Genomic DNA, 24600 nt, shown 5'->3' on the forward strand with positions numbered 1-24600 from the left:
CATCTTCGGTTATAACGACTTGGATGATTATCAAAATCGTGGCATCTGTAACATCTGCCATCTTGTACATTTGCCAAACTATAAAAATATATATCTTCTCAGTATAAATTGTAAACGCTTTCGGCGAACATTTTGTTATCCACTTAGCGGTACCTTAAAAATAAAAGAAAAGAAAAAAAATGGTGAACCCTAGAAAATATCCGATTATCTCGAAATTTTGCATGTATATATGCGAATTCCTGTATACCATGTATGCAAATGATTAAATGTTTAAGGCCAGTAAGTGATAATTTCAGTGATAGCGTGCGTTTCTACTACGCAGCTAGCATCATATAAAGCCGGTAATAATTAGGGACGGTTTATTATTTCTCGTTTTCGGCGTCGCGATTCCTCTGACACACAGCCAATAACGTTGTCAAAGAATTTTTAGAAAACTGAACTACACACACATTGACCAATGAATCAGAATCCTTTGATATTTTCATTTGAATGCGTGCTAGGGATGAAGTACGAAAGTTATTTTTTGGGCCGTTGGTTACACGTGGTTAGAATGTTAGTATAAGTAAGGTGCAAGATTGCTTTTTTGATTACTAAATTAAAATCGTTAAACGACAGATCTTTCACCATTTAAAAAAGGGCTTATTGTTTGTCCCCATTTATCAGGGCCATTGATTTAGAAGACAGTAAATCTCACTTGGTTCTCAAAAGCAACCAAATCAAAGGTTTTCAAAAGTGTAAATCAGAACCCACAGTCCTTCTCTAGAAGACGTAACTGCAGTTCGAGCACAGTTTTTGAAGAGGGTGATAGGGGTCTTCTCCGACGAATTGTACGGCAGAATAGGGACTCTACTGCGCTTCAATTGGCACAGATCGTCAGCCAATGCTCTTTCCAACAGATTTCAACTCGAACGATGCGCAGGGAATGGCAGAGGATATGAATGCGTACACGGGTGAGAAAAACCACTCATTTCTGACCGACATGCAAGAATTCGTTTGCCGTGGTGTCTGGAAAGAAGACACTGGCCATCTGAGGATCGGAAATGGATAATGTGATCGGATGAATCCCGAAATACCTTATTTTGCACTGATGGAAGAGGTCGAATTTGGGGAGAACCCCATGAAACCATGAATCCGTCTTGCCTTACTCGCAATGTGAAAAGTTCGGGTGGGAGTATCATGATATGGGGCATGTTCTGCTGGCATGGAAGTGGTGCGCTGGTGTTCCTCGAGGGTGAACAATCAATCAGCCATGATATACCTAGATATAATGACAGAAATATTGCACTCTGCAATGTTAAATTTTTACCCTGATGGGAACGATAATGCAACTATACATCGTACAAGAAGTATTCAAAACTGGTTCGCTGAACATCTGTCTGACTTCCAAATCTTCCCTGGCCATCGCATAGACCGGATCTTAACCCCATGGAAAATGTGTGAATATGGTGAAAAGATACATCCAACACCACTCTCCTCTTCCATCTAATTTACAAGATCTAAAAAGTTGCATAGCCAATGCATGGGATTTTTTTGACATAAATGCCCTCCAGATGTATGCAGACGTGATGCCCAAACGAATCGGAGCAGTTATCCGCGCAAAAAGCGGTCCAATAAAATATTGATCTTGTGTTTCTAATTCATTGACCAGTGTGAGCACTTCGAACGTGGTCGAATAGAAGGGATGCGTGAAGTGGGTGGATCATACCAAGCAATACGCCGCCATCTGCATCCTAACGACACTGCTGTGCAAAGGTGCTGGAAACAATGGCTTCTGTAAGGTACTCCTTGGGGGAAGATGAGGCAAGATTTTGGCAAAAGATGAGGCAAGATCGAAGGAGTCTGAAACAGGCTCGAGCTTCCCCAATGGGATCCTCGTCCGTTATCTACGGCTTCAATACCACTTGCGGCGCATTTGACCATCTCATGGCGCCTGGATAAGGCAGAGTTGCGTTCATAGTGGCCTTTAATACGTCTGCCTGCCTTCCCGATAATATCGACAAATTCGTCTTTAGTGGTGTCGTAGCCAATCATGGTGGCTGTCAGCCGATTGGCATTGTATAGTGTTTAGCGATGCATTCCGTTTCAGTCTTGAAGTAGATGACCATTGGTTATCTGTGTGGAAGGGTGAGGATTAGAAATCATACCCATGCTTTGTTTTATAGAGGCACACAGCCATTACCTCTGGTGTGGTGTACTATCTCCTATGGCAGCAGGGTGAAACTTAGTCATTCTGCTTACATCCTTAACAGCTCAACTATATGTTGATGACATTCTGCTGTCGCTTGCGTTACCCTTCATGCACGCCATCCTGGAGCATTTTTCAACAGGCTAGCCCTCATACGGCTCGCACATCTCTGGACTGTGTTGGAGTTGCTGAAACGCTTCCTTGGTCAACAAGATCCCCACAGATTTCGCCAATAGAACATGTAGGAGCTATAACAGGCTGCCAGATTCGGGGACCCTAAAATGTAGCAGATCTGGAGCAGCAATTGAGGAATATCCTTGTGGAGTGTATTGCAGGATAGAGATTAGGTTATTATCATTCCTTATTTCAACGTTCATAAGCACGTATCGCCGCAAGGGGTTTAATCAATTATTGATTTGGACATTCAATGTGCAACTGCTAGCCACTGATCTGTGCTTTGACTTTGAACTTTTAATAATTTCATTACCTATGTATGAACTTAATGCATATTTAATATCAATAAAAGCATCAACTTTCTTCAGTTTTTCCCATCGAAAAAGTGTATTATTATATGTGTTTTCAATGAAATTATCAAACATTAGTTTACTTCCAATAGTTTAATAGAATGAGATTGTGGCGTAATATGTTTTTGACAGCATCTTACTGTAATAGTTCAACAGAGCTATTATAAATTTCTTAAATTTCAAGCTGATTTTAAGTCCTGTTGGAAATTTGAAAGCTTGCTGAGGTGTTTTTTGGAGCGTTTCAGTGCTACAGACATCATGTACCATTTTAATGCGAACCTACAGGGATTTAAACAGCAATACATATACCAGAAAATTATAAAATTGTAAATTTGGCAGGAAGAAGTATTAATATGTTTCAGTTGTCATTTCAGTAATCATAAGCTAAGAGCAAATTTTAACAATTCAGGTAATATGAGTGTATGACCAGCTATTAGACATTGTAAGACGTTTAAAACATGCCTCATTAGAAACTAGTTTGAAAAAGGAATAATCATAATAGTTAATACTAATTTGAAACTATAAGATAAACATTATAAAAAATTACGGTAAATTCAGTATAGCAAGCTTTATTTGCTTACTCTTGAGATGAAAATGCGTTTTTTTAATGTCGAATTTAATGCATTACAGTACTAGATTGAGTAATTTGATATAAATACTAGTTTGCGTGATGCGATTGAGCTGCTGAAAAAAAAAACACACAGACTCAACTAATCGCATTTCTTGAATTCTTTCATTTACTTATGAATTTTTTCGTTTTTTCGTTTACTATGAAGAACTTGGTATAAATAATCCAGTAATAAAAGCAATCGATTCAGAAACTTACGAAAAAACTTCAAATACTCTTATCAGAATGATATTCTGCGCATATCATTCTGATAAGCGATAAGAATACTGATAAGGTCCTTGTGGTCAAATCTTTAGCTTTGTAGATTTGTACAGGCATTAAGTCTAGATATTTATGCAATTTTGAAGTAAAAGAAGTACGCATTTCAAATGCAGTCCAAAGGAATGCGTCAAGAAATCTTGGTATCTTCGTATCATAGAAATGAGCATAACGTAAGGGAAAACAAGGTCACCTCTAGCCTTCTGTCAAGGTCAGAACGTGACTTGAATTTCACCTCGATAGAAATTACATACGCTGGTTATCATTAATTAAAAAAAATCACAGAATTGAAGATTACCAAAAAAGTTACATGTAGAATTTAATGAAACTGACGGACAGTATACAACACATAGTAAGGTATAAAATAACATGAAAACAACTTACCAGACAAATAATGTTATAGAAATCAGCATATGCAAAAATTGAACAAATCGGATGTGTCAATGTTTAGTGATAGCGATGTGTGATGTTGTCACATATAGAGATGTATGATGCTGTCAATTATTCTGGTTATCAGTTTCATAGGAAGTGAGAGCCATTTCTCTTGTAAAACAACGTGGCAAGAGTGCGAAGAAGAAGATTCAGAGCAGCTATTGATATTTCTAAAGCATCCCGAACATGCTCTACAGGATTCAGATCCGGTGATCGAGCTGACTAATTCATGCGCTGAATTGTTTGCTGCTGAAGATAATCATCCACGATGCGAGCTCTGTGCAGTCTAGCTTTGTTGTCCTGTAGCAGGATATCCTAACCTATTGCCTCTGCATAAAGGCGTACATAAATATCAAAGAAGTCATCTCTACAGCTCTGATCGTTCGCGGTTCCATGTGCAAAGTCATGGAAGTCTGAAAGTCAACCCAAACAGATACCAACCCATACACAGACATTGCCCCCTCCGTATCCATTTCTTTCGCGAATGTTTGATGGATGATAACGGATTCCAAGTTAGCCGGTCTCCTTACGTACAGACCTGCTTCGTGAAACCTTCTACGCACGGTTGACATGACACAAACTGCAGCAAGGAAGGATCTAAGTTAAGTAGGATTGGATTGGATTGGATTATTCAGTTATGGCAAAGCACACGAGGGCTATCTGAATAAAGGGAGGGATGCCTTCGTGGAGAACTTTCTAAGGGAAATTAGCTCGTATGCGTGTTACACATGGGGAAAACCATGAAAACGCCCATGCAGCCAGCCCGTTCGCAGGATTCGAACCTCGGACCGAACTACCAGCGTTCAGCGTCTTTACCGCTCGGCCGCTGGTGGGCACCTAAGTTAAGTAGGAGTTGAGGTTCTATTACTTCGGTGTCCATAACAACAAATATAGGTTATTCTCCTGGATGCTTGATCTAGGGTTACTAATTGTTGCCAAAGTCTATAAACCACAGAAGAACTCTTTAGCCATCTGGTCACGTCTGTCTTACTTTGTTCCGTCTTTAGTCTCGCAGTAGATGTCCAACGTAGTCCTTCGAGCAAATGAAGATCATTTTGACGAATTTACTGTCTCAATATCACAACGAAATTTGCAGGCTTGCTTTCGAAAAGTATTCTGATTGCAGCGCCACTAATTTGCATACTACAGTTTTACTCAGCAACTCTTATTTGGAAACGTATTTAAATTCAATACGGATTGGTTTATTTTTGAACGAGTTACCGCTATTTTTATGATTTTTCTTAATTTTTGGAAACTAGTGTATTTGATCATTAGAAAAAAAAAACTTTAAAATGTCTGATTTTTCCGATTAACTAAGTTTCGGCCAAAATAACTACATACCTTAGTTAAAGGTAAATTGAAAATGCTGTAATAATAGTATTAAAGAAACATTGATGCCACCTCAAAAAACAAAAACTGAACAGAGTGTAAGAGAAATCTTCTTACGGTGAGGTAGCCATTTTATCAGTTGTACGTATGCTAAGGAGATAACTCTGAGTAATTCACAAGAAGCTTAAACTAAGTTTATTGTTATATTAATTATTGTCTGCCCTCATCATTAGTTAAACTGATGTGAAAATGAGTATAAATTATAATTATTATGACTATACGTTTCATGATAGTTGGGGTCTTTAACACCATATCTGTCTATAAGTGGACAGTGAGGGGATCGGATGTTACCCCTTAGAAAGTCTAAGTCCCTCTTATAAAGTCCGATGCAACCCAGTATGTGATCCGGTGAATCTGGATGGTCACAGCATTTGTTACAAGCGGGGTGGATTTTTCTGCCACTATCAAAGGAAAGACATTTAAGGTGGCCACTTGTTAGTCTATCCAGAGCAGTCTGGGAGCCACGGTTACATTTTATACAAGAACTTTTTAAACCTCCTCATACTTTCCATTTCTCAGTACGAGACTGAAAATATTGCGAATGTGTGCTTCCCTTATACGCCTTGTTCTGGCGGTACAGGCTTTTGTAAATTAGAACACTTTGCACCTCTTGTTCCTATGTTTGATCATTATTGAAGGTGTCGTAGTGATTGTCATTTGAAAATCGGGTAGGTTTGCTTATGATAGAAAAGAATGTGGAAACGGTTTTGACTGAAGAGCTGCCGAGTGGAGCTTATGTGATCATTTCAAAACATTCGACACACAGAAATGTATCAACTCTTTGTCCATTTCACGTCAGAATTCAAATATCACTGAAAGAAGATGGGGAGTAACTTCATGGTCTTACTGAAATGTACGTAATGATGTTCAGCTGTTGTTCAAGTAAGAAAACTTAAAAATTAAAAATACAATTTCGCAAAGTATTAAGACTATCAGATATAAAGTGATACTATATGGTATTTTCTTAATTTTTTGCTTAACGAATTATGTGGATCAAAAGCCAGAGAAAGCACTAAAGCCAATCCTACATCTGGAAAGCGTAATGTTATATATTTCTCGGCACCATTCAAAAGTTTCGCTCCCGATATGGTTCCACCACAACAATAAAACGAGTTATAAAATGCATACGAAATAAACTCATAAGAAACTACTTATGTAATAGCCAGCAATGGTTGAAAAATCTTCCATTGTGCTGTTTCAAGATAATATTCAGTTTATGTCTAGAAACAAACCGTATAGATAACTTGTCTGTTTAATCAAATTTGTTAAGTTTCTCCATGCAGTTTTTATAAATTAACTTACATTTTTCGTTTAAAAGTATACTAATGTTATTAATTTTATCACTTTGGTATATGTAATGGAAATAAAATAAGCATAGAACTTATGGCTTTGCTGATTCGTGTCAAACACATGATTTAATTCAATGTGATTTCAAATATTACTTCTTTTTTGAAACTCAGACGCCAACTTATACGTTATTGTTTCATATTATTTGTATAACCATTAGGTTTATTGAAACAGGAAACATAACCTTTTGACTACTAGAAGAATGTGCTTTCACTTACATTCCGAAGGCAAGCGGTGAAGAAGCAAAATATGTCTTACATGCTTCTCTGTTTAGAGCTACTCTGGATCCAGAAGCAAAATTCTGCCGACACATTTTAATTTGAGGCGTCTTATATAGCCATTTAGAATTTTATATGTCAGGGAAAGTGCTAAATGAGCTGTACTCTCGCCAAAATTCGAATTCCAGATATTCCGAATGCTAGATAAACGTGCTTTCCAATTACACTAAGAAGGCACACGGTAAAGGCGGAAGAGATACTTTACATATTAACAGAAGAGACAAAAATCTGTATTCATTTTCGTGTTTGATGAGTAATAGTTTTGAAAGAACTCGCTTGATTTAAAGAATAACGTTTAAATAACCAGTTATTCACGCTTAGTTTCGAAAACCATATACCTATTAGGGAATCAGAATATACAATATTTAGATAGTGTTTAAACTTCGTGATCGTAATTTCTACAGTTAAATAATACAAATGTGTAGAAACATCAACTTGAATTAAACTGGAATTTTCACCTAATTTTAAATGCAAATTGACTTGCTGAAAAAATCTGGCGTGCACAACACATAACTTACTTGTGCTGCCTATTAAATTATGAAAATTTTTTGCTGGACTTCATTTAATTTTATTTCCTCAATTATTCTAACTTTAACTGATCTCTGAAGTGAAGTGATATCAAAGTGATGAAAATAGTAGCAAAAACCACAAATTTTGAAATTAAATATTCTGATCAAATTTTGTCATATGGGAATCAAACTTTTTATAATTTTTTTGTTTTTTACCGTAACGAGTAAAATATACATGTCAAATAATTATAAGCTACAGCAGATAGCATTAAAAGTTAGATTTCCTTATTTGACAAAAATACTTTTTTTTAATTTAATATTTATGAAAACATGAATATTTTCGTCATTTAAATACATCTACTTCTGTGACTGGAAGTATAGGACTTCAATCAACGAATGCCATAATAAAGCCTGAGTAAACAATTTAAAGCGATATAAGGGTGTGGTTATATATATGTAAGATATAACAAAATACGATGCTGCTTTAAAAAGTAACTGACGACCTCAATAAACATTCTAAAGTTGGTGCTCTGCCCCTATATTCATCTGTTCTTCCAAATTCGAAATCATTCCAAATTACGTAACACTGCTTGAAAAAAAGGTAACTGAAACTAATGCAAACTAATGCTGACCAATCATAGCTTGGAATACTCTCTGTATCTACGAAGTATAAGTGCTGAGTCACGAGCACTGAGCTTTTTTTTTTTTTCCTGACTTCTGCCATGTAAACAACTTCGCGTCGCTTGTGCTTCCATGCCTGAAATGACGTTGTAGCTTTTTATATGTGTATATAAAATTATTTGTACTCAACAATGATCGAAAAGTAATTTGTCTGCCAAAGAAATAAATTTGATCTACCTAAAAACAAAGATGGTGATTCGCCGAAATTAGTTTTGTCAACGTCTTATTCCTGTCTTATCCGGCCAGAAGTACCGGATTCATTGATTGCGCACTTAGTAATATTACATATATATATATATATATACGTTTGGAGACACCGGTTGCAATAAAAAAGGAGCTACACCATCTAGATAGAAGTACAATATAGAAAATATCAACGTTCTGCGGCTAATCGTTTTTAATCTACGAAAGATGCATACGTACTTTCCTACAAATGTCACAAAAAAAAAAAAAAAAAAAAAAAATTGAATCCACTTAAAATCCATTTTACGATCCGTTTCGGAAAAACCAGTCCTTTACTCTGTCTGTATGTACAGACAAATTTCAGACTATATGCAAGAAAAATCATCCAAATGGTTTCGGGAACGATAAAAAATGGATATTTCTGTTAATATGATACCCGAAATTTTTTGCCAGCACAATACGTTCAATACGTAGTCTTCGGGCAATAAAAATAAAAATATTTTAATTATGTGCGAGATTATAATAAGAATAACACAAATTGTGTATTACAACAATAATATATAACAAAAATAATGTTACATTGTCTGGAATAAATCTGTGACCGGACTAAAGAAAAGTTTTAAATTTAAAGGAGTTTGTAACGAATAAATGGCATTTGGTCTGCTAAGGCACAGATACCTAGGTAAACTGCCATTGTGCAGGATATTTCAAGAGACACAGATCAGTGTTTAAAACAGCATAGCAAATATTTGTACTAAAAGTGAATTTTAGTGTTTATAGAAAATACTAGTTGGGGTACACGGCTTCGTTCAGGGATTTTATATGATACTGTGTGCTAGATGGAATAAAAGGATAAACTTTAAAATATAAGAGGTACAATTATTTTATTGAAAACATATTCTAACTATTTACAGTACTTGTTTATACACAGTATTTTTCATTTTGTTATCCGGGTTATATATGTAAAAAATATGTACAAATGTTTCGAATTTCTTCTTCGAGAACAAGCTACGTATAGCTAACCGTGAGAAAAACACGAGTCTTTGAGAGTGATGCCGCACTGTTTCAAAGTTTGTCCTTGTGCTTTGTTAATTGTAAAACTATAAGCTAATGTAATTGGAAATTGCAGTCTTTTAAATTGGAATGACAGTTCAGTAGATATCAGTGGTATTCTGTGGATATATACTGTGTGTTCTTCATTGTTTCCAATCATAAGTTCGGCTTGTTATTCGATGTTATGCGATGGCTGTTTGACGACCATCCTTGTTCCATTATATACTATTAGGCAAAAAACGACGCACCACGACTCACCGAGAAGATATAAAGCAAACTGGACACAGATTGATATGCATACAGGTTTCGACGGAAGATGTAAAATTTTACATTTTGGCTGCCAATGAATGAACGGTTGTCGCTACAGCGCATCTGATCTTCACAACTTGCAGGATATTCAAGAGGAGAAATTACTTATTACCTTTTACTTTGGGTACTGTGACGCCATCTAGTGTTATGTTGTTCATTCCTTTGAGGTTGTATCTAAAAAATATGACTTGGGAATTAGTTGCATTGGTTTTGATCTTCCAAGCGAAAAACCACTTGGTAAGGATATTAACGGCTTTTTGAAGCTTATCTCTTGCTCTTGATGGGGCTGATAGAACTGCACATGATCGCGGTGTCATCCGCATAGCACGCAAAAGTAATATCTGGGATATGTGGCATATAGTTAATGCAAAGACAAAATAATATTGGCGAAAGTAAACTTCCTTGCTGAAGACCGGCCTAAATAATTTTCTTGCTGGATAAAGTATCTTTAATTTTGACCTGAAAGGTTCTACTATCCAGGTAGCTGGATATTGTGGTAATAAGGTCCGGGCAAATACATAATTCCTCATTTTGACAAGGAGGCCAGCATGCCAAACCTTGTCTAAAGCCTTCTCGATGGCCAAAAATAGGGCAGCACCAATCTCTTTCTTATTTAGATGTTGTCCAATAATTTCTGTAATTCTTGTGATTTTGTGAACTGTAGAATGACCCGGTCTGAAACCAAACTGATAATCCTTTAGCAAGTTGTGACTTTCAATGAAGTTATTAACTCGATTTACAGTAATACGTTCAAATAATTTAGCAAGAGCTGGGAGCGAGCTGATTTGTCTATGACCGCTCCTAGTTGATCCAATTTTTCCAGGTTTTCTTATGACTATAATTGTAGCGTGTTTCCAGACACGAAGGAAGCAGTTTAAATTTAAGCAGGCGTTAAAAATTTTTGTAATGAGAAATATCCCTTTCCTGTTCAGGTTCCTGATGGCTTTGTTACCAATCCCGTCATAACCGGCCGATTTCTTTGGGTTCAAAACATCAAGACAATCTTTTACTTGTCTGGGGGTAATGAGATTTTCTACGCTGCGACTATTAGTAGCAATGTAATCTTTTACATGGTTTTCGATGTTAACATCATTTGGGTTGAGAAACTGATTTAATGTGAATTGATCTTCGTAATCTTTCCCTTTCTCCTACCGAAACTCGGCTTTTAACTATTTCCTTCCAAATAGAAACTTTGCATTCGTTCACGCCCGCAGTGGAGTAGCTGGCATAACTGGCGCCCGGGGCACGATACCTTTCTGGCGCCCCCCGAAAAACATATAGTAATGTAATATATAGAATATACTCGTAATAAGAATATAAGACAAAAATAAAAGAGTATAAGTACCTAGCTTAAAATATTCTATAATATATTACGAATAGTCACTGCAAGTACTCGTGTACTGTTTTCAGAGATGTATAGGGACACAGCCTCAGGTTAGACTTTAAATTTTAAACAAAAGAATTTTGTTAAAAGAACCAAGACTGGAATTGGATTCGGAAATCTGTCTGTCAGTAGAAAAATCGGACATGCGGTCATCTAGAATAAGTTAAAGACGTTTTATACATACTTATTTTAATTTAAAAAAAAAAAAAACGTACAAGCTTCAAACAATTTAAAAGTTAATATATATAAGGTCGCTATACTTAATAATAATAACTGAATACAATTAATTACTATGTATATATTTTTCATGCCTTGGATGAAGCAAATTTGTCAATTACTTCATCAAAGTCGATCATTTCAAATTTTTCTCTTTCTACACTTAAAAATGCTAGATCACTTAGGCGATCTTGTCCCATCGTTGATCGTAGGTACGCCAAAATTAATTTTAATTTGCTGAACGAACCTTCACAGGTGGCAATTGATACTGAAATAGTAAGAAGCATTTGTAGGGCGACTCTCAAGTTTGGAAAAACATCTCTATCAGTGGCGTAACTAGAATTCTTGGGCCCCTATGCAAAAAATTTTCCTGGGCCCCTTTCCCAATAAATTTAGTGTGCTTAAAAATAAAAAATAAAAAAAGGTTTAAATTTAAAAAAAACTGCTAAAAGTTAAAAAAATAAATAAAATCAAGGATTCCAATCAAGGTGCCAATGTTTTCATGATGATTTTTTATCCCATCTGGATTAATTGTTAAAAAATAAAATCACGTTTTTAGGGAGCCAGTTGAAAGGTACGTAACATGAAGAAAGAATAAAAAGGAAAATAATTTCCCTTGACCAACTGGCGAAATGAAAATTTGCTTTAGTCTGGGTATTTGACGTTAGATGATTTTAATTCAGTTACTTAAGACTTTTTATGTGAGTACGAGAGGCAGATTTTTCTCTCCTTTCACTGAGATGCATACTGATAATAAATGAATAAGTCTATATAAAAAAAGGAACATGTCGACGTATAGCATTAAGAAAAGGAAGAAAGCCTAGATTTGTGGAGATTTTTATATAAAATCCAAGAAGTTTTACTTACTAATGTTTTAAAATTTTATATAAAATTTGCGCCTATCTAAGTTTCTTTGCTTAAGTTAGCAAACTTGTAGGGTTTATATTTATTTTTACTAACATTTATTTTAAGTTTAAACTATCTTTCCTGTTAAGCCTTACTTTCCCCTGGAATTGCCAATGCTAGAGTATGTAAATTTTGGTAGAACGCGCAAGGGTTCGAATTGTCAGCGGAAGTAATCTGAGTTAAATAGAAGGGAAACGAGTTCGAAAGTGTGCTTTTTTGCTTCACGAGCGTGGAGGTGGCTAGTTAGAAATTGAAGAACCACGCGTTTCGGCCTGTGTGCTTGCCTCGGTAGATTGTTAAATCGTTCAACGTAATATTCAGAAGTTTGCTGAATTATCAGCGATATTTTAGAACGCCGTGAGTTTAGTTACGTTTAGAGAGCCTCGTAGTTAGTCACTTGTTACTATTCTTTTTTTTTTTTTTTTTTAGTTTTTTATTCTTATTTTACCGCCGGGTCGGCGTAGTTTGTGAGCGTCAAGAGCACGCATTTGTAATTTCTAAAGTTGAATAAAAAGGGATTTAAACCCTTCTCAAGACTTTGTCTACTTTCCAGTTCTCAGCAGTCACCACTATTGTTGCGTGCAGGTTGGAAGCGCGCAACATTACAAACTTATAAATAATTAGTTATATTATAAACTGACAGACAAGATAATTGATAAACGTACAAAAAAGCTATTACATTAATGTATAGTACTCTGTGATTTACTCAGCTTACGAACATGATTTATGCAATAATATACAAGTAATAAATAAGAACTTTTATATTGTAAATGATACATTTGTTAAATATAAAACATATTTATCATAAACTTCATAAAGAAAACTATTTGAACATACAATTTGTGTAGAAAAGACAGAAAAAAATTTACCATACAATTTTTGTAGAAAATATGCATGGTAAAGTTTTTTTTTTTCTGTCTTTTTTAAAAACCTTTTTGTTACACTAAACTACTTGAATACAGGTTTTTATAAAAAATATGAATGCTAAAGTTTTTTACTGTTTCCTTTTAATTTTTCTCAGTCCGTATTGCTCTTCTTCTCTAATTTTTTCCTCCCTCAATAAGTGTAATAACATTGGTGGCCAAAATTCATCATAAGGAAAAAAATCCTTCTTTTAAAATTTGCGTCTCCTAACCTTCATTTCCGCAACATTATTTATCAATACTTGGACGTCCATTTTCTCAACCATCTCAGCTTCAACGCTCAATAGTGAAAGGTTTGACAACTGATCTTGTGTCATACTGTTTCTTAGATATGTTTTTATTAGTTTCAGTAGTGAAAATGACAATTAGGGAAATGAAGACTTATAAGAAAGTTTCAAATAAAACTTTAAAATATTAGTTAAAATAAATATAAATCCCTACAATATAATTAACGAAAATTAAATGATGTTTTGATCTTTGTCTATAATACTTTATTTCTTTCATGCATAAACAAATTTCTTGCCTTTATGCGCAATGGTGTTAATCAAAGCTTAAATCTTTCATTTTTGTTGATTTAACTTGGATGCAATGTATTTTATTGACTTCAAAGATTACGTGACTTATGTATAAATAATGTAAAGAAAGAAGATCCTTCTTCCTCTTCTCTTGCGGAATGCATCTCATGTCATTAATAACGCGGCATTTTATTATTTTCTCACAGTGTTAGGAATTTCCTCAAGGTCTCTTTAAAATCTCATTAAAAGTTTAGTTTAAAACTTTCCTTAAGGAATGGGGGAGGAGAACTAAGAAAAATATTTTAATTATAAGCTCAATTTGACACTGTTTTTTAGAAGTCAACTAACTAAAAGAATGGAAGCCAGTCAAACAGAAAAGCGTTTTTATTCGCCAAAGAACACAAATGTAGACAAGAATTTGCACTGAAATTGACTCAGTGCTTACATAAACAGTTTTTGATAACATTGGGTTCAATTAATGCATAATAACCAGGAGTAATAATGCATAATAACCAGGAGCAAAATGCAGTAGTTTTGATAATTCCGGAGAAAAGTTTAGAATGTGAACTATTTTACAATTCATGTTGCGAAACAAACAAATGAGTAAATGAGTGCAGTTTGTGATGGATACTATGAACTGAATTGCTCACTTATAACATGCTTTCAAAAACGCAGTAAATTTAACAAAGATTTTATCAATATTGTTCATTATGATCGCATTAAAGTTGTCAAAATGCAATTAATATAGAATATTTAGTCTAGTTATACTGTATTACATATAATTGTTTCTCATAATAACAAAACTATGACTCATCTTTTTATTTTGTTTAATTATAAAAAATTATCTATTAAATATTTGCAATTGCTTTTCTTTTTTAAAATGAATGTGCTTTATTGCTACTTAAATCCTACTTAATATAATGAGAAATTTTATTAATATAAAAGCAATTCACAGTAACTGAGAAAATGCTCTTATGTGCTATAACTTCTATTTTTTTTTGGATAAAAATAATTATATTCAATTTAAATCAGTTTTTTTTTCCGCTTGGAACCTATATATGCTTAAAGAGAAAGAAAAGCAAGCAGTTAATATTAGTTCCAAGCAGGATGTTTTGTGAGAATAACGATTAAAAGTTTAATAAAAGTAGAAGACGTAAAGAGAAGAAAAGATAACTTTTCTTCAAAATTTTGGAACTTTCAGTTCCTTAATTTATGTAAATTGTAATTAGTTCTAACAGAGAAAACAACAGTTAAATGGCAAACCATTATTATAATTGCATTTATTTTTTAATGTAAAGGACATGTAAAAAACCCATAAATTTAAATTTTGTTACTGATAGCTGAATTTTAAAATAGTAAATTGTTCCGGAAATAACTGGAAAATATTAAATAATAAAATTTAATAAGAAATGAAATTCAGGCATTCAAACAAGTTACAATTTTATAAAGAATTTCAAATAAAAATCACTAGTAATTGAATAATAGTTTTGTTAATTGCGTTTGTGAAATTTGTTGAATTATTAAATGTAGTCACTCTTAATTTGCTTTACTTCATTTTGTACATAATTATCAATGCTTGTTTCGGCAGCTCAGCCTGAGATTCAGAGTGCATAATATTATTGTACAATCTGTTTCTTTCCATAAAAAAAAAAAAAAAAAAAAAAAAAAGTACCAAGATTATTTCAAAATAGTATATCTTATGACTTTACAAGTAGTATATTTCCAAATAGTAAAATATACTTTGACGTAATTGATTAAGTAAACAAAAGAAAAACAAAATCAATAAAAATTACACTTATTATTTTCCCCCCTCTTTTGATGTCCGTAATGGAATTCGCATTCTTTAGTACATTCTCAGTAACATTTCGTAAAACGTTGAATTACTGCTTATGGAAATCTAGTAATTTCTAATTAAATTATATTGAACACAAGAAGAATTTTATAATAGCTCCTCTCTATTCGCAGAATTTCCTTTAATTTTGTTTGAAGGTTTTCTAAATGTTCTTCTGAAGCAATCGCTTAAAAGCTAACTTTTTAGTTCCGTACTAATTATTAGATTTGAATAAAGAAAGAATTAATTTTAATTAAAAAAATTTTTTTGGTAATGATATTTTCCTACGTTGCTCTTAATTGGACATAGTTAAAGTAACAGTTATTACATTTTTTCTCTTTGGTTCTAATATGATTGTTCTGATTTGGGACTGAAGCTTTTTTTTAAATGCAGCAAATGTCTTATCTACTACCTCATACAATATAGTTTGGGAAAAAATATTCAACATTTTAAGATCATTTACTGATTTTAATATTACTTACGAACAGGTATACTACGTATTTAGAATATATAGTGTTACGCTGCAATATACACTAAAGCGACCAGTTTTTCTACCGTAGAATGGATTACAAATGTACAAGAATCAGACGACAAACACATTCAACGAACAGGTTGTTGCGCGTATATTGAACACATAAATAAAATCAATAATAAATAAATTAAAAATGAGTATGGGAAATATGTGAAAGACGATTGACTACGAAATTTCTGTAATGATTTATAATCTCGAACGGCCACGTAATTTATTCAGTCAGTGCGGAGTCGAATGAAATTAGGATTTTAAACTTCGGTTGTTGATTTAGAGAAAAAAATGGCTACCGTAATAAAACTGAAAAGTATGCTTTTCCCTAACTACTGAATACTATAATGACTTATATTAAAATGCCAATCCGAATTAATTTTTCCATTATAATTAACATTGTATGTATTGCTTGAGTATACATACATGTTACGCTGTTTTGAGTTTTAGATTTGTTAAACCATAACTTTCCACTAGAAGGCCATATGTGTTTATGATATGCTTCCTCTAATCTTCTTCTCTTCTCTTAGAAAAATTTACATTTCACACTGTATTATCTCAAAACATATCATATTTTCACACAGCGTTAACCTTTTGAATTACCCTGTTGCACCTAAAAATTGCTTTTATTTCCCAAGATAATTATTACCTCCTGAAATTACTTTCAAGGTAATCTCCCCAAAAACAAGATTACATGAGTTATACATTTCCAAAGTTAATATTAAAAATGGAAATTTCTGAAGTTTCAATTTTTCCACATCTGCTCTGTTGCAGTAAAGCTTTTAACAATAACTGCATTTTGGAGTTTAGTTTCAGCTAATTTTGAACCCGTGATAGTAAAAATTTGATTATTAAAAATGTCTTTCGCATTATTGCTAAAAACAGTGTTCTCATTCAGGGGCGCATTCTCCAGTTTCTTGAGTCTTTCTGAGAAGATTATCTTTTCCAAGGCTACTATAGGGTATTCAACAAACATAGCACACAGAAAAGCTAACAGGTAGGAAATACAAAGATGAGCAAAGAATTCATTTATCTGCAAAGAAAAAACAATTGAAACAATTAATTTAATTTTTTAAGCACAAATACATTTGTAGGTATTCAATTTTTTTTAAAAAATTTTAATACAGATCAGTGCACTTTATGTCATAAACCTTTGTTTTGTGTATTACTCATTTCTTTTCGATTGAAGCACAAACCGATGATTTTCGATTGAAACACTATGAATAAACGTTTAACTTTCTGAGCATGGAATGTCAGTTAGTACGTAATGTGTTCAATGTGTACACCATTTTGTTTCAAAAGCTGTTTCAAGCGAACCTTTGCATTTGTCGCAACGGCTTCTGAAACTGCATCAAAGACTTCCAAGCATTTTTGCAGGCTTCCTTTCAAATACCTAATCTCTAAAAAATCCCTTAAAAATCACATGGATTGAATAGTTAGACATTACCGGCTCGATGAACATCTCATACAGAAAATCAAGAACACCATTTACAGTTTCTGTGTCAGCTGTTGAGTTTGTAAGTTGTCTACTACTGTTGCCATTTTCAGATGAGGAGGTGCTTGGTGTGGACCGTAGATCAGTACAGACCTTCTTCAGTACAGAGTTGATGGATTCCTGTTGGTGACAATTTCTTTTAGCACACAATCTGTTTGCAAAGAGCTTATCTTGTACCAAAGTATGCACAAACTGTCGTTTCGCGACTAACTACAGTCCGATATTGATTTCTCTTGACATCTGCTGGATTTTCTGCGAAAGAAAGCACCGACATACGAAGCATATTTTTAGCGTTCAATACATAATATTAAAATTTTTATGGAGTGATTGAATGGTATGACATTTCGCTCAATACTTAATTAGGCATAGAACATTAATTAAACATCTTTAGTAAATCAAGGAGAATTAGCTACATGTATTATATATAGTCAAAACATGTAACGAAATCTCATGTAAATGGAAAATTTGCAATGTGAAAGGTCGGAAATATACGGCCAATAAAGTCAAAAAGCAAATGCTTCTCTTGATCCAATTATTATATCTTGTCTTTGAAATTCAGGGGGGAACAAGCAATTAACCATGTAAAATATCTATTCAAATTAAAATGTGTGGTTATGTAATTATTTAACATATTAATAAATTTGGTTACAGATATATTTTTCCATGAAAATAAATTATGCGCCTCCCTTTCTGGTGGCAATTTTCCTTTTAGTGAAAGGAGGAACATAGAAATTTCACATTTTTAATGTCGTACACGAAACATGTACAAAATATTTATTTTACAAATTTAAAAAAGCTATGATTTCGAGTTCTGAAATTTCCAATATTTCTCAGATCAAATTATCAGTTTCACAATTTCTCGTATGGATCACTGTGAATGGCTGTTATGAGTCATCCGAAAAGTTCTGGGATTTTTTATGATAAAATGTAACTGATGTAGCACGAAAACATAAGAAACTTTCACTAAATCACATAAGCACCATTTTATTCCATGACAGTTTACCATCTTTTAAGAAGCTGGAAAACAGAACTAAAGGCCGTTCAGAAAATTCTGAAGTGATCTGAGAAGAAGAACACTGTGAGAATATATAGCCGAACACGAAGCGATACAAAACATCCCAGCTATTCTCAACAAGTCTTTGTCTGGCATTCATCGTAATGTGGGGTCAAGCATTGTCATGACGGAAGATAACACCTCGAAGATTAGTCTGATTAGTCAGCTTTTAAAACTTCCATATGAGAAATATATTTTTCCTAACGTATTGCCTGATTTGGTAGCAGCAGTTCATAGTATACAATTCCTTTCTAGTTCCACCATGCGCAAAGCATTACATTTTTGAAACGCAGACCGCTTCTCGATATTACTAAAGAAGATCCTTCTGGCTTACTTTTATGATCTCTTTCTTGTAACATTATTGCATAGCCATTTCTCTTCGCCAATAATGAACCGTTTCAAAATAGGACCTTCTGTTTTCAGCAAAAAATCACGTGTCGAAATTCGAGCAAGCATATTCCGCTCATTTAAAATACGGGGTACTCATACATCATGGTTGCTTACATACCAAGTCTACTTCAAATAATGATGTTCTGTACGTTTTGTAATATTTATTCCGTTTGATAGTTCCTGAACTGTATTAACTGTATGGTCTTCCAAAGTAGGCATCGTTTTCGGGCTGAAATTTCCTCTCTTGAACTTCTCAAACTACCTTCGAACTGATTCGTCAGAAAGAGAATATTTTTCCATATACAGTACAAATTTTATGAGTAATCTGATTAGCATTTTTTTCCATTTTTTAAAATCAAAGAACATAACATGACGAAAATGAACTTTCGGGTTCTCCCTTCTCAGTATTGCACTGAAACAAAAATTATGCTAAACCACATGCTGGAACTAGGAAATGTCAGCAAGAAAGACCATATTTTAAGCATCCGCTTCGATCAGTCCGTATAATAGGAAACAAAATAATTAGAAGACACTCTTCGACTTGAAAACCGTGAACTTCTGAGATTAACTAACACTGAAAGTTTTACAAAATGCGCACGGCAATACATACAATTATAGCATAAATAAATTATATAATATAGATATCAATAAACGTCACTGTTGAAACGTTGTACAAGTATTAAATTATTACTAAAAATTCCCAACTGAAACTAACTACATGAAAATACAAATGATTAACTCGAATTGTAATTTCAGTATATCAGAGGAATTCAGCAATTTCGAAAACAAAAATTCAAAACGGATATAAACCTTTATTATAACTTCTTTTCTACGTTTCCATACCAGAATTCAAATCAGTTATAGAGTTTTTAAAACGAGGGTTTTGCTTTGTAAGACAGAGCGTGTTTATGCCTTTCGGGGCCAAGGTATTAGGATTCACTAGCTCTGATACGAATGTAACTATTCGGCTTTGCGTTATAGCTGCCGTTATTTAAATTGCTATTCTGGTTAAAGTTCTGAACCAGCTTAGTGTTAGAGTTAAATTGTGTAGTCTTGACTATACTTGAAGTTTTAGATACGACTGTTACTTTAAACCTCATCGGCACAATTGGTGATATTATGTGAGCACGAGACGTACATTTTATGTTCAAGTTATAAGATATTTCTTCCACTTTCCAAGCGTCCTTCGTGGTGTAGTTGTTCTGCACACTGGGCCGGTATTCCAGAGGTCCGTGGTTCGATTCCTGGCGAAGGCGGTTGCATATTTTTCATCTTTCTGCCTCTACAAGTGGTCCTAATGACTCTACAAGTGGAGACCGAACTAAAAAGGGTTGTGGATGGTGATTCTCCGCACCCAGAATTTGGCTACTAGGTCCCCTAAAACACTAGTCGCCCTTTAAAAAATGATTGACATGCTGATTAATGGGACAGGTAATTTTCTAAAAATTGATTATCTCCATGGATGAAACATTCAGCAAGCTTGAAAAAATTTAAATTCTTCTAAAATTTGAAATGTTCGAAAATGTAAGCGCAAAAGCGCCAAATCTAGCAAACGCGCCCATTTAACAACGCGCCAAATCTAGCGTACGCGCTGATTTCAGATTGCGTAAGTTTATATAGTTCTATATTCTTAAGACGCCATTGAAATACGAGTTTAATTTTTAAATCCTTTTTTGATATCCTATGGATTTAACAATTTGAGAATTGCCCATGACGAAAACTCGGCAATAGAATTTTGGGTAAAGTGCAGAATCACCCACTGCTTAACGCGTTTTTAAGAATTGCACATACTCGGTATCCATGTGCACATCGACCTATTTTTCACTTAAAAAAAAAATCCTAGAATTGCACAAAATGGCACTACACACACACTTGACTTTATCTATGTACACATCGACCTATTTTCACTTAAAACGTAAAAGAAAATTGACAAAAATCCGCTTTCAAACAAATAAGTGAGCGATTCTGCCCTTTACCGAGAATATTTTCAAAGAAAAGGCATCATTCGTTATAGAAAATTACGTTTGAACAACCAATGAGATGAAATTATACTTTAGCGGTAAGTCGGTAGCGAAATAGCGATGCAGGCATCCATTCAGTTATGTTAAGCAATTTTTATATAAATTATAATAATGATCTGAAATAGTTATTCACTCTTATGCTTCCATTCAATCATGTTTAGCCTTTTTTTATATAAATTATAATAATAAAAAAGTATTATATGAAATTAACCTTTCATCTAAATTAAAAAATCAATCTTAAATAGCTATTTACTATTATACTTCCTTTCTTGCCGCAATTATTTTTGGCAGCATTGGCATCAACAATAGTTTGGCGATTTTTTACGGCACTCGAAACCGAATAGTTCCTTAACTTTCGATGAATTAAAATGTACTCTAAATGATAATTTAAATAAAAATTTATTAGATAAAATAAGCATACAAAGCTTTAAATTTAAAGGTAAGGATCTAGCATTTTCCAATTTTAATAATGAATTATCATCGTAATGTATTGATAGTTATGTTCGTTTGTGCGAATATGCATGAAGTTTTGATTCATATATAATGACCAATCTTTATAACTAATGAAAAAAAATTAAGATGAGTATTGGCATCAAATTTGATGAACATAATAGTAAAATACTCGAGAAATTGGTTACTTTAATTAAACTTGAAAATGTCATACAATTAGAAAAATCCTATTCAGTCTTCTTTGAACTCTGATAAAAATCAAAGTTAAAATTTCAGTCTTTTCAGAGTTAAAATTACAGTCGCTTAAGAGACTGTGATAAAATCTGAGAAGTGGGAGAGTTCATACGTATAACTCTTAAATTTGATTATTAAACTCGATCGTTGTCAATCACTAAATTAACGTCAAAAGCATTGTTGTATGTTTCCCCGCATTCCTAGAATAAAGAAATAAATAGTCTAGATCTTGCTTGTGTTTCTGATTGCTTTCTATGCATACTTAAATGAAATACTTAATTTCCTGTTTGTTTTAGCAGTTTTATTCTTTTACTTCTAAGGGATAAGCCTTTTAATAATTGTGAGCTGTATCAATTCCTCAATAAGACTGTTAAGTCACTAATCGCTGTGTCTTCAAAAAGCATTACAGAAACTTGAGAATGACCCTTTATATTCAAACTAAGTAGCATGAACAGAAGGCCCACCTGGTACTTACAAATCAGCCAGCATTTGTGGCAAGAACTCAAAATAGAAATTCGAAGTAAAGCTTAATCTATAGCCTAAGACTACGTAGAGTAAGTTAAACACGAAATCGGCTCTTAAAGCTTCACCAATGTGAAATACAATCGACAATTATAATGCACGATCGAAGACATTAACTCTTATCATAGAATAGCAACGTGGCCTTCACTAGGCGAACCATGCTCTATCTAAACCATCTCAAACCCTCACTTAAATACTCGCGAGTTAATTTGCATTTTGGCGGAAAAAAGAAAGAGAGAAGTGAGAGTAAAAGTTCTTAACATAAAATAACTGGCCATATGAATTAAATTAACTCTACATACTAATTAATTTATATTCTTATTGACTTTCCCTCCATTAACAAGATTATTATTAGGAAAAAAACTCTGCGAATGCCTAACAAGCAAGATTAAAAAGATTATTTATTAGTAGTAATTATATTTCCCCTTGGTTAAAAGTTAGTAAATATTTAACTGTTAGAACCGGATCAATAACAAGGTAACAAAATATGTTTTAATGTGTATTCAGTATTTAGATAGCGAATCGCACTTACCATGTTGTAATGGGAGAACACTTCTGTTGATTTAGCAACTGCTATGAAACTTTGTTGCACTAATGGATGAATTAGATATACAAGAAAAGAGAGTCTTCCCAGAGGCATCCAAACTTTCCAAGATAATATGTAGTTGACGATTCCTAAAAATAGAAATCAAAACATATTGTAACATTTAATGACGAAATTATATAGTGTTTGATGTGAACCTCAATTTAATAATAATGATGTGAAAATCAATTTAATAATAATGATGTGAAAATTAATTTAATAATAAATTTTCAGTATTTAAATTGTAATAAATGTTATATATTAAGTTAAAACTCTAGTATTTAAACTATTCTTTAAACTAAGTTCACCTAATGATAATTCCCTAAGAGTTACTTTCTAAATATCGGCAACTTATTGCCCAGATTGCAATCCACTTACAAAAATTCAATTATAAATTTCAACGAACTTCATTCGACCATTTCTGATGGGTTATATTTAAAGTAAGAACTTATAAAACAAAACGGTTGATTATTTATCGACAGTTACTACAGGATGATCTAAATGTCGAGAAGACCAAACTTTCGAAAACTGTGGAAATTTTAAAATGAATATTAATGACAAAAACCTCTACTGCTGCAAGTTACATATCTCTTGAAATTTCAGTTGCAGTTTACGCTGTTAGCTTTAAAAACCACTTGTTGCGGGAAGCTAGGGAGGAGTTTTCCCAACAGAACAATGTTTTAGGATTCAGCATTACTTTGCAAGGCAGTCTTACGAAAAGTTAATAAAGCGTTTAGAGAGCCATATCGAAATATTCGTGAACCTAACATAACAACTATTTTCAGCTTGATAACCAGATTTCGAGAAAATAGAAGTAATCAACATAAAAAACGAATTAGCTTCTACTTTCTTCAGATGTCGAGCAAAGTGATCGACGTCAGGAATAAAACTCTGCAACAAAAGGTAAGAGAAAGGTGGCATCACAATCAAATTTATGTGTTGCGAAGTATAAAATCAGTCAAAATTCATTCTCATACCATACAAATGGTTTTTAAAGCTAACTGCTTTTCAGTGATATAATTCTTGTAACACTTTTAGGAGTGACATACATTGAAAGAATTTGCATTCAATATCCATTCTGGATTTTTGATAATTTTTGAAAATCTGAGCGGCATTTGGATAACTCAGTGCATTTCAGTGTCATTGGTTATTCAGTGTTATTAGTCTTAATCAGTGTTATTAGTCTTAATCAGTGTTATTAGTGCATTTCATATCAAGACGTAGGAATAATTTCACGTCTTGATATGAAATGCAATAATAACAAAACCAATTCTTTAAAACAAGACACCTGGATTTAACCTTAGCTACTCATTTCAGGTCCAGGTGGAGCAAAGCATCCAAGTAGGCATATTGCATATCACCGGGTCTTCTTAGCTGCTCAGCTTCTGCCTCGAATAGAACTCTGAGGGAGACCACCCCGGGATGCAGTCCAAGGGTCTCCCAAAATCTTTCTCTATCACTAGTCTCTGGAGAGATTTTGACTTATCTTGTGTTCTGAGTGCCCACTTGCCGCACAGACACAGTACGCTTACAAGCATCCATGCCTTCTCCGGGATTCGAACTTCGGTCCTTCGGTATGGCAGTCAGTGTCCCGAGTCCTTCGGTATGGCAGTCAGTGTACCTAACCATTATCCTGTCTGGGTATGAGTATAGAAAGGATCACTTACAAACTCTGAACGACAACGGAGTTGAAGTGGCCTACGACCACTTAACTCACTTCAAACATCAAGGCGGCTTTTCATGCAATAAGGTAGGAGTTATAGTTAACCTTTGCTAGATT

At 33.7% G+C, this 24600-nt stretch overlaps 1 protein-coding gene across 2 annotated transcripts in view; it reads right to left on the bottom strand.

Annotated features, from left to right (window-relative positions):
* Positions 1-14086: 14086 nt before the first annotated feature.
* LOC118198764 (nose resistant to fluoxetine protein 6-like) overlaps positions 14087-24600 on the bottom strand; it is a 73823-nt gene continuing 63309 nt past the window's right edge. Inside the window, exons 14-15 of one of the 2 annotated variants that reach the window (XM_085824247.1) lie at positions 22770-22912; positions 14087-17104 (exon numbers count right to left, since the gene is read on the bottom strand). In XM_085824247.1, the coding sequence (XP_085680373.1) occupies positions 16817-17104; positions 22770-22912 (431 nt within the window). In that variant the 3' untranslated portion in view covers positions 14087-16816. The remainder of the gene's footprint in view (positions 17105-22769; positions 22913-24600) is intronic. The other variant, XR_015043117.1, reaches the window with a different exon arrangement.

The sequence above is a fragment of the Stegodyphus dumicola genome, chromosome 9 (assembly GCF_044657685.1).
Source record: "Stegodyphus dumicola isolate Sdum_Otavi_A_Nest chromosome 9, ASM4465768v1".
In the NCBI taxonomy this organism is placed as follows: Eukaryota; Metazoa; Arthropoda; class Arachnida; order Araneae; family Eresidae; genus Stegodyphus; species Stegodyphus dumicola.